We start from the raw sequence: 15,377 nt of genomic DNA, 5'->3' as shown, positions 1-15,377 counted from the left end.
AAGGCAAAAAAGAGTTTGACTGGAGATGCTCGTGTTCTCAATTTGTATAACGTTTGTACTTTAAATTGTGCTTGAATATGTCCCAGTTATTGTAATAATCCAGAACAATGCAGTTTAGGTGCTGCCTTAAATAGAAGCACCGTCTGGAGAGCTAGCGAAGTACAGAAGGAGGTCTTTAAACTGTGCTGTTCCTGATTTCGGGATACATGTACATGGAGATAAAAATGTATCCATCTTGACATTTCTCACCAAAGATTATTTCTCACGTAGTTCGCCACAAACAAAAGATTTAATTACTGCAAAACCACCGTTGGCCTGATGGCATTTGCACTACCCTTAAGAATATGATGTATTCGGATTTGAAGTTAAATTTCTCTGGTCAGAGCATCCTGTAACCTTAAGAATACTTCTCAGCTTGCTTTTATAAAAGCACAAGGGAAGGAAAAAATGAGAAAATAAGCTTTTAAAAAAATCTTCACTTAGACTAATGCAACTATTCCAACTTTTAACCAAGAAAGGCAATGTAGCTATCAGAAAACCAGTGGTATGACCAGATTTCTTGAAAAAAACAAAACCAAAAACAAACAAACAAAAAAAAAACACAGGAGATTTGAATTGGTGTTTTTTTTCAACTAATTGATCAGATTGATCCTATTTCTGTTGATTTAATCACTTTTTACATCCAACAGCTCATTGTAATGAAGACAATGCTTTAATCTTTGCAGGTAGATTTATTAGGAAGGTGACTAATACGATTTAGTAAAGGAGAAGACCTTTCTGTTGTATTTGTTAATGCAATCGTGATGTGAGAAGGGGTTCCTTCTCTCTGAAAACACGTGTATATTGCTCCTGGTGGAGCCCGTAGGGAGCTGAAGCAGTTGTCTTTCTATCTTATTTTTATTTATTTAGTTTTGTTCTTAGAAAATTCATGGTTGAAGCTCCTGTAAGACCAGGAGGCTGTGCAGTTCAGCGTGAATGGATAGGTTGGACCAAGAGAAATGATTGCCGTGCTGGGTTTGAAAATGCAGTTGCCAGACTACTAGAAATTCTCCTGTCTGTCGTACAGAAGAGCTTATCTGCTCTTTAATTTTCACTTTTTTTAAAAAAAAATCAATATTCTTACCAAAAATGAACCCTGCTTTTCTCAAGAACAGATCTGTACAGTGGCTGTGCTCCTTTCTGCAGCCTCCTGCGCTGTTTTGCCCACTAAGTTGCAGGAGTCTCTTGGTTTTGCCCCTTGTCAGGACTCCCCCAGCTGCTGCCTGCGCTTGAGGATCCTGGCTCTCATTCGGGAGCAAGTGCAGTTAACTGCTAGTCAGGGACATTATCCAGAGGTAATACCTTGGAAGGCTCCCACTGAAGGCCTCTTGTTTTTTTTTTGACGTCTCAAGCAAAGACGAGGTGGTAGGGATGGAGTAGGTGCTTTGGCCACAAGCATTGTGCCAAAGAGAGGCTTCTTAACAATTTTCACAGTGATGGCTCTTCCACTACATACAACTATTATGTGATTATATTTTTATTTAGCTATTATTGCCTAGAAAAGATTCAGGAATGGGTGTATTCCACTAATCTGTATTTAGATACTGAAAAGGACCTGACAGGTTTGGGGTTTGGCCCCACAGTTTTTCGTCTTTCATTTTCTTTGTCTTCTGTGGGGGGGAATACACTGTTTTCTGTGAGTCCGTTACAAGGAAACATTCAGCCCTTTGTAAGCGAGGGAATACTGCCAAATCTGTTGTTTCATAGACTCAGATTAGGGGCAAATGTATTTCTTATTGTCCTAATGTGAATATATTCCCGTGTTATTAGAGCCATTTGCATATTGTGTATGATGCACGTGCATTTGAGTGTATACATATGTATGATGTGAGAAACAGCATTTTATGAAACCCTTCAAGAAAAAAGCAACTTACATTATTTAAATAGCCTTGGTATTTCATTACAATTTCACCTACAATGCCCCTGCAAATGGTGTTCTTACCGTCTGAACGGGTAAATCTACCTCCTAACATATGGTGCTTGTCTCTTTTTGTGCAGAGCGACCTCTGGTCTTGCGGCATTACAGCCATCGAGATGGCAGAAGGAGCTCCCCGTAAGTGATACGTGTGCTTTTCCAGCGGGCTGATTAGGGCTGAAACGTATACTTAGGAGATGCTGCTCGTAATCTAAGCCTAGTTTTGAGGTTTCTGAAAGTGTCCTCATGTTATTTCTGTTCTCTTTGGTTTTGCCTGCCCTATAAATACAAAATTCCCCAAATAGCAACACTTTTGATAAAGATTGGATAGGATAAGCACTACAGTGCAGACTGCAGTAATTTAATTTCTATAGCAGGAATATTTGGAAGGTAATCAAGCGTCAGACTTCCTTCCTATGGGTAGTATATTGTCTTTTGGAAGCGTGTCCCAGTTTGTGCAGGGGCTGGCCTGGGATGTTGAAACCTCAGCTGGGGAGAGGTGCAGCGGGGCCTGGAGAAATTCGACCTTAATGAAAAAAGCGCCTGTAGCAATCTTTGCTGTGTCGCCTTTCCAGCAGGGTGGGTAATGCTAACATTGCTTCTCCTTTTGTTTCAACTCATCGGTGGGTGGTGTTGATCTTCCTTAAAAGTGACATGACTTAAAGTGTAAATCCACCGTCAGCACAGAGCGCTGAACTTAATGCTCACTGCCTGAGAGCACTCAGGAGTTGACGTGGGTATTTTTGAGAGAGAAGCATGCACAACTTGTGGTGGCTTATTTTCCCTTCATATCTTTATTCCTTCTGAACATCAAATATCTGCAAGGAGCACAGAGGGATTTAAAAAGAAATAAGGCCTGATGTTTTTGTTTTTAATGGTAACTTTTATGGAAGTCCTCAGTATACTGGCAAATATTTTTACTCCCACTCCCAGATGGAGATTGGGATTTAAAACTGGCAGCCTAAGGTACCCAAGAGTGAACTACAATATAAATATATATTTTTTTTTACATGTAAACAAACACCACCACCACCACACCACATGTAATCACAGAATCCCAGCTTGAAACCTCTGTCTTTGAGATGATGAAGGTGAAATGACACATTGACATTTTACTAACTAAAAAAAATGGTCATTTCATTATAGCCTCTGCCAGATTGTTGTTGTTATTAATGCAAAATTTATAAAATGAAGCAACACATTCTTGTTTTGGCTCATGTTGTAGGAGGTCTGATTTTTTTTGTTGTTTTTTCCTTCCTAATTACACATTTGCATGAATGCCCGTAGGAGAGCTGCTCCCAGGACACCTCAGCCAGCCTTGTGTTAACAGCATTTGAGCTACCACTTGACCTCCTTTTTGCTTTACCTTCTTGTTCAGAGCACTAGGTTGCCTGGGTGGCTGCCAGTTAAAAGCTCTTTCAGTGGGTTTTGTAAGCCTGGAATTGGACAAGAATATTTTTTTCACTTCCAAACTGAAGCAGAGCTTGGCCCCTCATCACATAAAATCACAAGAGGGGTGTTTGAGAAGTAAGCAAAGATGCAATGTAAATTCTAATCAGCACTTGCCTTGGTTTGTCCACTGGTATGTGGGGTCTGCCTCTTCCCCCAGAAGCAGCTGAAAAGCCCATCTCTAAGCTTGGTGGTCTGGTGGCATCCACAGGCATCCAAGGAGCTTCTTCACCAAAGTTGTGGCCCCTTATCTCTGAATCCTGGATCCCTGGCACTTCAGTCTGTTTCTCCTGAATTTCTGCTGTGTGGAAAACATTAGCTCTGCCTGCAGAGATTATTGAGCCTGAGATGGATGGTGCAAGGGGTCAAGCATAGAAAGATGATAAAAATGGAGGATTTGCTTCTAGCGTCCTTTCCTGGGCATCCTCCTTCCCTGCTCCGTGTCCGCTATGTCTAATTCCATCTCCTGTGTCTGCTGCGTGTGCTGGGGATGGCAGGAATGTCTGTGGAAGCTGAAGCCATGGTATTGACAGGGCGCAGCTAAGCCAATGTCTCCATGTTCCTGTTCACTGTTGTTTTCTTTCCTCCAGCGCTTTGTGACATGCATCCCATGAGGGCGCTCTTTCTGATACCCAGAAACCCTCCCCCACGGTTAAAATCCAAGAAATGGTACGTAGTAATTGCCTCTGGTTTGTAACTCCTCTTGTGGCGAGATGTTTTCTTCTGTCTCACTGCATGCCGTTCTGTTACCGCGTCCACAGAATTGTGGAGACTTGTTAGCTAAAACCATTTGTTGTTATCTCCTGTGCTATGGAATCAAAGCATAAAATAAAAAGCGTGCCTTGTTTATTTAGTTCTGTTTGTCCCAGAGAAATTGCATCTTGATTTCTGCAAAAATAAAAACCAAGCTTCTTCTTTTCTTGGCAGAGCAGCATCTGTATCAAGGTGACAAATGGAACCATATTTTAAAAAATAAACTCCCGCAGCACTCTTAATATGCAGTATGTTTTCTCAGATGTATCATAACACAGAAGCAGAGCAGTGCTATGGTGTTCTAGTTGCTAAGTTGAAAGGAGCTATTAAAACTAATGAAGGCTTTTACTATAATTATTGTAAACGATTGAAATTGAGTGTGTGCTTCTTGCCAGCTGAGAAGAATCCATTAGTATCGGAGGATTTCCTCACAGTTACTGGTTATGACTGGCACGTATGAAATGAAAAAAACTCCCTAGAAAGAGGTTTTGTATAGATTGGATGTGATAGCAGGATGCTGTGATCCTGTCAAAATACTGAAGTGACTTGACTGCCTCGTCAAAACCAACATAATACAGACTTGGCTTGCTTGCTGGGCTTGGTCTTTGCCTGGGTTGACTTATTTGTGAACTTGTCCTGTCAGGGCATCCCTCTCCCTCTCTCATATGTGCTTTCTGCATGTGTTAAAGGGATAGAGATGCATATGCAGTATTTGCATGAACGTTTCATGAACCTTTCTATTTGGATTCATAACATTCGAGGTGTGAGGAATAACAGAAAGCAGCGAGGTTACCTTCAGTTGAGCCTCCTGGATGACACCAGGAGAGTGAAGGGATGGGAGGAAACCATTATTGGTTTTGCATTTAACCATTTAATGGAAGTGTTTGCTGCCCAGGCACAGGAGCAGTCTGAGAGCACCAAACAGGCAAAAAGTGATTCAACTGTTTTTATTTAGTGTAGTCAGTGGTGGGTTATGAGAAAATTGGCCAAATGATGAAAAATACGGTTGTGGGTATTTTCATGATGGGCATTTTGCAAGGCAGCTCGTTTGGTGACTTCTGTCTGGAGAGGTCCTCTTGCAAGAGTTCAAATTAAGTGCAAATTTAGAAAGACGGTGCTCCAGTTTGACAAAGTTCCATACCCTGTCACTTTACGTGGTGTGCAGGAGGAGCTCAGTCAGGTTTATGCCCTTCAAATTGTGCCAGTGAGAATTTGACCCCACACGCTGGTGTTGAACAGCCAACGATGTTCAATACCCACGTGTTGTTCTCTGAGGATTTATTTGTCTGGCTCTTAAGGTGGAAATTAAATAATCGTAAGGTCTCGCAGACCTATCTCAGTGAGCCCAGGTGCACGGAAAAGCAGTGTGGTGCTTCTCGCATTGGTGAAACGTTGGCAGCAGCTCTTGCGGCTTTCCTCATGGCTCGTCTGAAGTAGACATGCCCTGAGATAGCACGGGCAGGTGGAGACACACCAGAGCTGCCCTGCCTGTGCTCCAAGCAAGCTGGCTGCAAGCCAGCGCTGGCCCAGAAGTAGCAGAGCTGGGTTTGCATGATCTGCTTTCGCTAATACATCCTGCCTTTCAGGGCAATTATGGCCGTGAAAGAGGGCACATTACTGCAGGGCTGTGCCAAAGCGCTGCAGGTATGTCAGCATCACCCTGTGTCCATCTAACCTGATGTTCAGCTGGAGGACGCTCAGCTCTGTTTTGGGTGCACACTTTCAGACAGCACTTGTACCGTCCTCTGGGACATGATGCTCTGTGGAAGAAATTAAGGAATTCACAGGGATTAGGCTTTGGGGGAGAACAGAAGAAAATTGTTTGAGCTGAGTTCTAGCTATGAACTTAAGTTTTGTTCCCTCCCCTTCCTCTTTTCTCAGGTCAAAAAAGTTTTTCAGCTTTATAGAAGGCTGTCTAGTGAAGAATTACATGCAGAGACCTTCTACGGAACAACTGTTGAAACATCCGTTTATACGTGACCAACCAAATGAAAGGCAAGTTCGAATCCAGCTTAAGGACCATATAGACAGGACCAGGAAGAAGAGAGGAGAAAAAGGTATGCAGCTTCTAAAAATCCAATCTTGCAGCTTATTAAAAATAGGCATTTCTGTCCTGCTTTTTGTTCGAAATCCCCACCCTTAGAAAAGCTCCAAACAACCCATACCCTTGAGAGGTTCTTTTTTAATTCATGGGTTGACTATCAGCAGACTTCTAGGTTTTATTCTCTCCATCTACGGAGAAAACATCAGTTGCAAGTGTCATATTTTCAGAGAATTTAAATTTACTAACATCTAGGCTATGCCTCTTCCATGTGAGTGTTAAACAGTAGTCAGGAGGATGTTGGCATAGATGCCTTGCCCTTTTTTGCTTTGTAGTAGGTTCATTCCTGGAATGATGCCATAAATCAGACTCACAGGAAATAACACATTACAAGACCTATGAAGCGAATGTCTTGGGCAGCCTGTACTCTTTATTCAGGTGGTGCCAAGGTTTTCCAGGTGTCTTGTCTTAGAAATCAAACTTGGTGCCATTCAGGAAACATGCTGAAAATCCACCGCAAAGCACTGCGCTGCTTTACACGTGTGGGAAGATGGGCTTTGTATATGCAGAATGAATCCTAGGGTCTCGGATGGATCTTCTCACTGAGGGGGACAGGAACTGGTTCACTAAGGTGCTGCTGCCAGTCCCCACTGTCCTCAAATTAAAGATAAGCACTACCTGGACCATTGTTTCTTTCCTGTTAGATGAGACGGAGTATGAATATAGTGGAAGTGAGGAAGAAGAGGAGGAAGTGCCTGAACAAGAAGGAGAGCCAAGGTAATAACTGCTGTTCGGAGGACTCTGGGCAGTTCGTGCCAAGTAAGTCTAAAGCCCATGACCATAAATCAGGAGCACACTAAATTTCTGTCTTCTGTTAAGTGTGTGCACAAGCCACACAAACCACCCGGAGGGTTTGAATACCTCTTCTATGACTGCTAAAGGTTTAAAAACTCCCTCTCATGTGGCTTAGAGCCAGAGAGCTCTGAATGGAAGGAGATTTATGGCAAATGTGACTGGTCAGGGGCTCCAAAATGTCAGAGTTGGTCCTTATTTTGCTTGGCCTCATTTCACGCCTTCCACTGTGAGTGTGTATTTGATGTGCATCCAGTGTCTTCATTCTGAAAGAAATGAGATTAAAATTTAACATCGTGATATATTTTATTAATGTTCCCCTGCTTTGGAAAAGGTATTTAATGGCCCATCAGGCTTCATTGTATGGGAGGCTTCAACTTCCTTTTGTTGCAGTTCCATTGTCAATGTGCCTGGAGAATCAACCCTCCGACGTGATTTCCTGAGGCTGCAGCAGGAAAACAAGGAACGGTCCGAGGCCCTTCGGAGGCAGCAGCTGCTGCAGGAGCAGCAGCTCCGTGAGCAGGAGGAGTACAAGAGGCAGCTGCTGGCAGAGAGGCAGAAACGCATCGAGCAGCAAAAGGAGCAAAGGAGACGGCTGGAAGAGGTAGAGACAGGAGGCTGGTGCTCGGCGCCAAGAGCCCCTCTTCCACTTGTGTTTCCCATCCCCACGCCCATTTAGAAAGAGTTCCCTGTAGCTCCCGCACACCTCAGGAAGGAAAACAACACGTGCAAATCCACTGGCAAGTGTAGAGCACAACACTTAAATCCATGTTTGGCTACCTGAATATGAGCAGTCTTCCGAAGCACTGAATATCCAGCAGCTCCTGTGGAGGCAACAGAAGCCAAAGCCTAGTTGTTTGAAGGTACCTGGGGGAAGGCTGGGCCTTGGTCTCTGTTCCAAAGAAGAGACAACATGTCTAGGCTTTAGGTAGCTGTAGAGAATGAGAGACATTAATTATTCCCCTATGGATTTTTATTTTTATTTTTTTTAATCAGGCAGTGCCTCAAGATGATTTTGGGGGGGCTGTGACATGCTCAGAATTTCACTTTAAAGCTTTCTCAAACATCTGTGTTTGGCACTCATTCCTGGTAGGCAGAAAGTTTTTTTTTTAATGTCTTACTCCTCTCACACATAGTACCATGATGACTAAAAGCCACACAGAATTATAAATATGATTTAGAATCGGTGCTGAAATTAATTATAATTGTACCAAAATTATTAATAACTAAATCACACTTGTGATATGGTAGGTGTGCAGTATACAGTCTGAAAATTGAAGGAGAAATGGAGATATAAAATACTGTTCTGTCCTATTTTTCACCTCCTAAGCTCTTGTGCATGTTTATATCTATGTAGTAGAATATTCACTATGAGCTTCAGAACTTTGAAAACGGTTCCTTAGCCAAGGCTGGGTATGAGAGCTGCAGTGAAACCAATCATCTGGCTCCTCAGGAAGTGCAGGGTCAGATTCCAGTCGTCCTTAAAGGACCTCTTGTTTGAGTCGCTGTTTCTACCGCTCACTTAGCAATGGTGGAAAAACTACACCCAGTTTGGTTTTCCAAATCCTTGTAATGTTTAACGAGGAGGCAACCAGGACCAAATGTTGATTTGCATCCTGACTTCAAATTTCACGTGACGTGTTTGCATAACAAATAACAGAAAATTCCAAGTAGCTTTCCAGGTCACGCCATGCTCCTTATCCCTCCTCTTCAATGTGCCAGTGCATTTAGTGCTGTTGTAAGAAGGGGCTGGTAAGCAAACACTCAGCCACAGATAGAAGCAGGAGGAGGGACAAGGGGGAGGTTTATAAACTCCCTTTCTCCTCTGTTTCTTCCCCACCCTTCTGAGATTGCCAAGATAAACATCATTGCTCATCCAGCTGTTTTTAGACTCTGGCTCCGTAGCGATGTTGCAGGGGGAGCAGATCATAAAAAGATGCTATGAAGAGAGAGCAAGGAGCCAATGTGAAAATATTTTTTTTATTAATATTGTCAAACAAAGGTGGGCGAAAGTTGACATATCACTTATCCTCTAAACTTCAGCTTAGTCAACAAGGTCTTTTAAATGCCTCTATAATTTCCAGGGTTCTGCAAGGGTACTTCTTCGGTGAGGAAGGCAATTACAATTAAATTATCTAGGTCATTTAACTTTAGTAGTTTCTTTTTCAAATAAAAGAGATACTGTTGCTAATAATGGAAATTAAGTAACATCCCTCTTTGCTGCACAGGGTTGAAAGTTTTTTGGGATGTTGCAGAACTCACAATTCAATGAGCAATTGAAAGAAAAGGCAGGTACCTGAAAACAGTCGTTTAAAACAGTCCTGCTGCTTCTTAAAATACAAGGCAGAACTAACAACTTTAGCAACCACAAGGCAGCATGTAATGTAGGTTGATGTATTACTGAATAAGGTTACACAGTAAACCATGCAGAGTTTGAAAGAGAAAAGCTATTATCTTTTATTGAGTCTATAACCTCTGCCTGGTTCACTTAGAAACATAAATATGAATGACAAGCTGTAAAGGTTTCCTTTTGCAGGTGGTGCTGGTGAATATTGTCCTTAAAGTGAATTAAATGAAGGTTCACAGTGAGCTTAAAAAAAAACAACAACTCAATTTGTTGGATCTTCTGCTGGAAAAATGTGTGGTCCCCAGAGATTCCTAACAAAGCAACAGCCAAAACAAGCACTTTAAGATGGGGGAAGGGTGGTAGACACGTATTTAGATAAACATCAGTGTTGTGACACAATTGAAGGCCAAAATATTGAAATGTTGTCACTCTGTCCTTAACTCACCCACTGTTTTGATGAGGCTCGTAAACAATGAGAAGCTTGGTACTGTGAGTTAAGATTAGCATCAGGCATTGAATCTTTGGTTTTTCACCGGTTTGTTGATATTTTTACCAAGCATTGCTTTCTTTTCATTTTTGCCTGTATACAGTAAGTGTGTATTTTGGTATACCTATTTGACGTTCTTTGGGAAGAATTTTATGCATTAGATAATCTCCTTGGACAAGTTGCTTGCCCCCCTCCCCCCCCCAGTTCCTAAATTAAAATTGAGGGCTTGTTCTTACAATGCTGGCCCAGAGCCTAGACAGTTTTGACTAAGACTGCAACAGGAACGGTGCTTAGGACATCTGCCAAATATAATTCTCAGCAGTATAAGAGAAAAAGTTTACTTTTTAAAAGGCGTATAGGTGACTTTTAGAAGTCGTCGTTGCAGGGACCTTATAATTTGTGTATGGCTTAGGAGGTGGAAATCATACAGGGTCAAAGTGCAGGGAATTACTTGAAATGTTTTGGAAAGGGGATTGTTCTTGCTCCTCCCCAACCTGCTTTAAAAATGAGCATAAGGATTCATTGCATAACTCTCAGCTCTGTGACACATGAGTACTTAGATGGTTAAAAGCAGAGATCTGAGCTGATCTAGGCTGTCCTAACAGGTGCCCGTGTTTCTGTTCAGCAACACGGAGGCACCATTGCTCAGTGTGATGCATGGGGAGAGGCATTTGAGTTTTACTTTGTGAAACTGAGTCTGGTTTGACAAATGCAGAATTAGCTGTGGTGGAATCCCATTCTTTGTGGACCTCTGCAGTTTTGGACAACCTGATTAAGTGATTTATCTGGTTATGAGAACCTAAGATGGATGTTTTTGAGGGGATAGGGTATAGCTCCGTTGGCAAGCAGTACAGTTCAGTAGAAACAGATTTTGATTTCCAGCACAGTAATTAGAGTGCTGAGGACCCAAAGACTTCACTGCATGTGTTTGAAGACAGGAGGAGTTGCTTTGGATTAGCCGAGGTCTAGACTGCCTGCCTGCTTGCGGTTGGAGTGCATCTGCCTTTTTAATTTCATCCAAAAGGAGTGGTTGGCACTATGAAACCTCTTTAAAATACGAAACAAAACCTGGTAAGAGGAGATGATTGGATGATTCACTTCAAACGAGCATTCCTGATTTGAACTGAGATGGTAATGTACGTGTACCCGCAGGTGATTTCTGTCGGGGTTTGTTTCTTTTACAGAAGAGCAGATTATTCATATCTACTTCATTTAAATAGCCTGCAGTTTGGACTGGTTCTGAGTAAGAAGTTCTACTCCTGACTTTATCTCTACTGTGGGCAAAATAAAAGTCTCATTATCAGTCTTAATAATCCTCTTCCTAAGCTGATAGCAGCCTACCTAGTTCTTTGTGCAAGAAATCATAAATGCATGTATTTATCAGCCTTCCACTGGGTATAAGGAAGAGCACTACTATTCTATGAATATAAAATTAGGGTGGTCTACATTCATCTTAGGCAATTTGCTGTGTGAACTGGGTCCTGGATGTGTTGGTCTATACCAACTGCATGTGAACTTGCATTGCCCCCTCCTGGTAAATCGTGCTTCACTGCATGGTCTTCCAGTTTGGAGGTGCAGGGTACCATTATGAGAACATCTTTAATGCACCCTGAAGCCAGATAAGGAGGCAGAGTATTTACACTATATTTTCTGATTTTTTTTTCCTTGTTGGTATAGTAATGTTTTGTGAAGTGCAGAAATTTGAGGCTTGCGTGGGTTTCTGTCAAAATTCTGTTTTGGCATCTCTGAAATTGCTTTAAAGAGTTCCTGCCCTCACCTTCTGGGTACCAGTTACCTCTTTGAAAATAAGCTTTTCATCTGACACGTATAAGTAAGTTGGTAATACCCTATCCAACTAAAGAAGATCTGTATGTGCATCCATAATTTCAGAGAATCCAGATCTCTATTTGCTGTCTGTAGGTTAGGTACAGGAGCTGTGTTTTACCCCAGGACTTTTTTGTATTGTGTGATAAGAATTACAGCATCCAGACTTATTAAAGTCAGAAATCCAGTCGCTATAAACAGAATTTAAACTGGTTTTAATTCAGCCTAAAAAATTGTAGTGGTTTTCAGCTTGGGTCAATGACAGCTTGCAGCTAACAAGCTTTGCCCTTGCTTTTGACAAAAGGTAGAATAGGACCTGAGAGATGCTTGTCACCCTAGGTTTCCTTTCCCTTGCTTGTTAAAAGTAAATTCCACTTCGTTAACAGCCAGTCGTTCAATGCTCAGGTTTCAAGGCAGCGTCCAAAGGAAGTGGACTTGTTCTCCTGCAGCTGGGGCTGGGAAGAAGCAGGTCATGAGGGTGCTTGCATGGGCTGATGCAGTTGCCAGGTGCCTTGCCTTCCACTCCCTTGGCAAGGGGCTGGTGGGTTTCTGACGGGAAGCTGGAAGCGATGCAGAGAAACCCCATCTCTCTGTGTACTTTGGCGCCTGGACAATAGCGCGTTTGTGATTTGGAGATTTGACTTAATCACACACTGGTAGCAGAGAATCTTTATTTTTATTTTATCATTTGCTGGATAATAAATATCTCCTGCAGGTGCTGAGCTAGCAGTCTTATTCAAGGCTTGTTTAAAGATCTCGTCTTTTAACAACTGATATTTTTTCATGATGCCATGGGAAATCAGCTCTCTCTTAGTCAATTTGTAACGTATTTTCATATTATTAAGTTCAGTTATTTATATTTATTGCTGACTACTTCTCCCTTGGTTCAAGAAGTGATGAATTTGTTTCATCCAAAAGACCTCATCCTCCCCATCCTCCTCGTAACAAGGCTGATGCCATCACAAGATTTGCAGTGCATCCACTTGACAGTGTCAACACAATGTTGTCAGACAGACAGGCTTCGTATGTTTAAGAAGTGTTTGAGCTGATAAATGTGCATATTAACCAGTCAGCAGTGTGTTGTCTCTTGCATCCTCAGGGCGACAGAATTATTGTACTTCACATCTTAGTTTTCTTAAACAAAGAGCCTGTCAGACTTGATTAGCCAAGAGGCACCTGAATATATTGACTTAAATATAGAAATTGTTTGACACAGCTGTTTATATTCAGAAATAAAAGTGCCTACTTAATCCTTTTAAAGAGCTTATAGAAAGGAAGGAGGTGGAGCAGCGAAACCCATGAAATGCGCTGTGTTCCTCGCTGCCTTGCAGCACTTCTGCTATTTTTGTATCAACGTTCATTGAAGAGAGCGTGCTTAAACAAGAGAGAAAAGGCTGGTAGACGTGTTTACTTAGGAGAGAAGTCAGAGCAAGGAAGCTTTTTCTATTTTTTTTATTTTCTCTGAGAAGATTCAGGAAACATGGGGGAGAAGAAAACTTGTGGCACAGGGAGGTGATGGTGAACCCAGGCTGACTTCATGGGCAAGGAAGGAAGGTGTCACAGTTACAGAGAGGGTATATATGAACAGTAGTCTTCAAGCAGAGTGTGTATGATCCAAAAGAGCACCTAGTTCAAGAAAGTCATAAAGCAGACCTTTTTATTTAAGTATTACCAATTCCTAACCTGTGTGAGTCGTATCAGTGTTGATTCCAGAAGACAGAAAAAGCTGTTGAACTTTCAGTTACTTCATAGGCATGCGGGTTGTCATCCTGAGCAGGGCAAGTTCATCCCATAAAGTAACACAGGGAGCAAGGTTTGGCCTTTGCTCATTCAGTGAACACACCTCTGAAATCCGCACCAGTAACCATGGATTTAGGAACCCCAGTAAAATCATAATCTAAGTGCTCTTGCAAGACTATTTGGAGTGCCTTAAACCTGCAAATCCATGGCAGCTTTGCTTCAACAAAAGAATTGGTGATTGTATTAATCTAAAGGTAAAAAGGACTAACAAATGTAGCTTTTCATTGTGTTCTTTCATTTGGGATTAAATCTGAGTATGATTTTTTTTTGTTTAAATGTCTTCTGTGATTTTTAGCATATTGTAGAAATCTATAATGAAAGCAAAAGTAGAGAGATGGTTGAATGGGAGACAGCTGGCTCTTCTGACACTTAGGCAGTTGTGGGAGGCTGCTTGGGATTTCAGGGTAGGTGGACTAACTGGATGCTTCTGTAGAAGTGCAGGAAGATTTGGTCACGACTGTACAGGCATTTGAAATGTCTTCTCTGAACGTTATACATGATTCTATCTGGACATAAATGAGTTGGTCCATGCTTTTTAGAGCTGTTTTCCATGTTCTTTTCAGACTTCAGCAGACATATGAGCACCAGTTTGCATTTGGATTATGTGTGGAAGCTTATCTGTGTAAGCATAAAGGCTTAGCTCAGCTCCTTTGTCTCTTTTACATGTAGGTGCTTTTGATGTTCTGGGAGGGGCTGAGGTGCTGTTGGTCAGCCTTCCATTCTCTGTCGGGCAAAGTTTTGGGCAGTGCATTAGATTGAGCTTGATTGTTGATCCAACACCACCAAATTCTTCGCAGACTATGAGCTGGTCGTTACGAGAGAAGCTGCTTACCAACAGCTCAGACGGTTGTCATTTGAGTTTTAGCTGATTCGGTGGGGCCAGTAATTTCCTTCTGGCGACATCTGGATAAGGTGTTGAAGTCAAGAAAATTGTCCCTCTGATTTATACATTAATTCAACAGTTACTCAAACATCGAGGTTTCATTTTCACAAAGCCTCTCTTTGTTTTGATGAGTAGAGGTGAGCTTCCACACCTTGGTTGTCAAGAAGATAGTACATGATTTTGTACGTGCATGAAAAAAACAAGAGAGTCAGTGATGTTTTTAAGGATAGTTCTGTGCTAGGTACAAGTTAGTTTCCTGATGGAACGCTTGCATAAAATGTTTTGTCACTCAGTTGCAGAGCTTGCCAGTCCTGGTGAATCCCTCTCTTCTCAGTTGAAAATAACCCCACCTCTTTCTTTGATAACAACAAAAGTAAAACTTTGTGGTTTCTTTTCCCTTTTTGTAGCAACAAAGAAGAGAACGGGAAGCTCGGAGGCAACAGGAGCGTGAGCAAAGGCGGAGGGAACAGGAAGAAAAAAGACGTCTGGAAGAAATGGAGAGGAGACGTAAGGAGGAGGAAGAGAGAAGAAGAGCAGAGGAGGAAAAGAGGAGGGTAGAAAGGGAGCAGGTGAGTCCATGATACATATATATATGTAATAGATTTGTTTCTTCTAAGTTCAAATCTTATTTTCCAAAAAAATTGTAAGACTAAATCAGTGTAGAGACAGCCTTATGCTGACATTTTCATCTTTGTTGTCTCTGACAGCAAACACACTAACATAGATATGTAGGGCTTTTTGGAAAATTCTGGCAGCCTCAGTGTTCCCTCAAAAAGAGCTCTTGTTATGGTACTTACTCTAAATTCAGCTCTGGCCTCTGAGCTTGACTAAAAACGAGCAGAATTGGCAAAATCCTCAGTGGGGCTGAAAATCGTTTCTAGACTTGTCTTGCTGGGTCAGTGGTTCTTGCAGGACATGCTCCATCTTCAGGAGGCCTCAGAGAGAAAGGCTGCTCTGTTCCGTGTCAGCTGCTTGCACACTGAATCG

The 15,377-nt window shown here is 42.0% G+C and overlaps 1 protein-coding gene across 9 annotated transcripts in view; it reads left to right on the top strand.

Moving 5' to 3' along the window:
• MAP4K4 (mitogen-activated protein kinase kinase kinase kinase 4) overlaps positions 1-15,377 on the top strand; it is a 136,521-nt gene that overhangs the window by 85,812 nt on the left and 35,332 nt on the right. For all 9 annotated transcript variants that reach the window (XM_068680254.1, XM_068680319.1, XM_068680271.1 and 6 more), the window contains exons 8-13: positions 2,038-2,092; positions 3,994-4,072; positions 6,038-6,213; positions 6,902-6,974; positions 7,443-7,653; positions 14,798-14,959. In XM_068680254.1, the coding sequence (XP_068536355.1) occupies positions 2,038-2,092; positions 3,994-4,072; positions 6,038-6,213; positions 6,902-6,974; positions 7,443-7,653; positions 14,798-14,959 (756 nt within the window). The remainder of the gene's footprint in view (positions 1-2,037; positions 2,093-3,993; positions 4,073-6,037; positions 6,214-6,901; positions 6,975-7,442; positions 7,654-14,797; positions 14,960-15,377) is intronic.

This window comes from Anas acuta, chromosome 1 (assembly GCF_963932015.1).
Source record: "Anas acuta chromosome 1, bAnaAcu1.1, whole genome shotgun sequence".
Classification (NCBI taxonomy): Eukaryota; Metazoa; Chordata; class Aves; order Anseriformes; family Anatidae; genus Anas; species Anas acuta.
The sequence above is the reverse complement of the archived record's forward strand: the minus strand, read 5'-3'. Positions and strand labels throughout refer to the sequence as shown.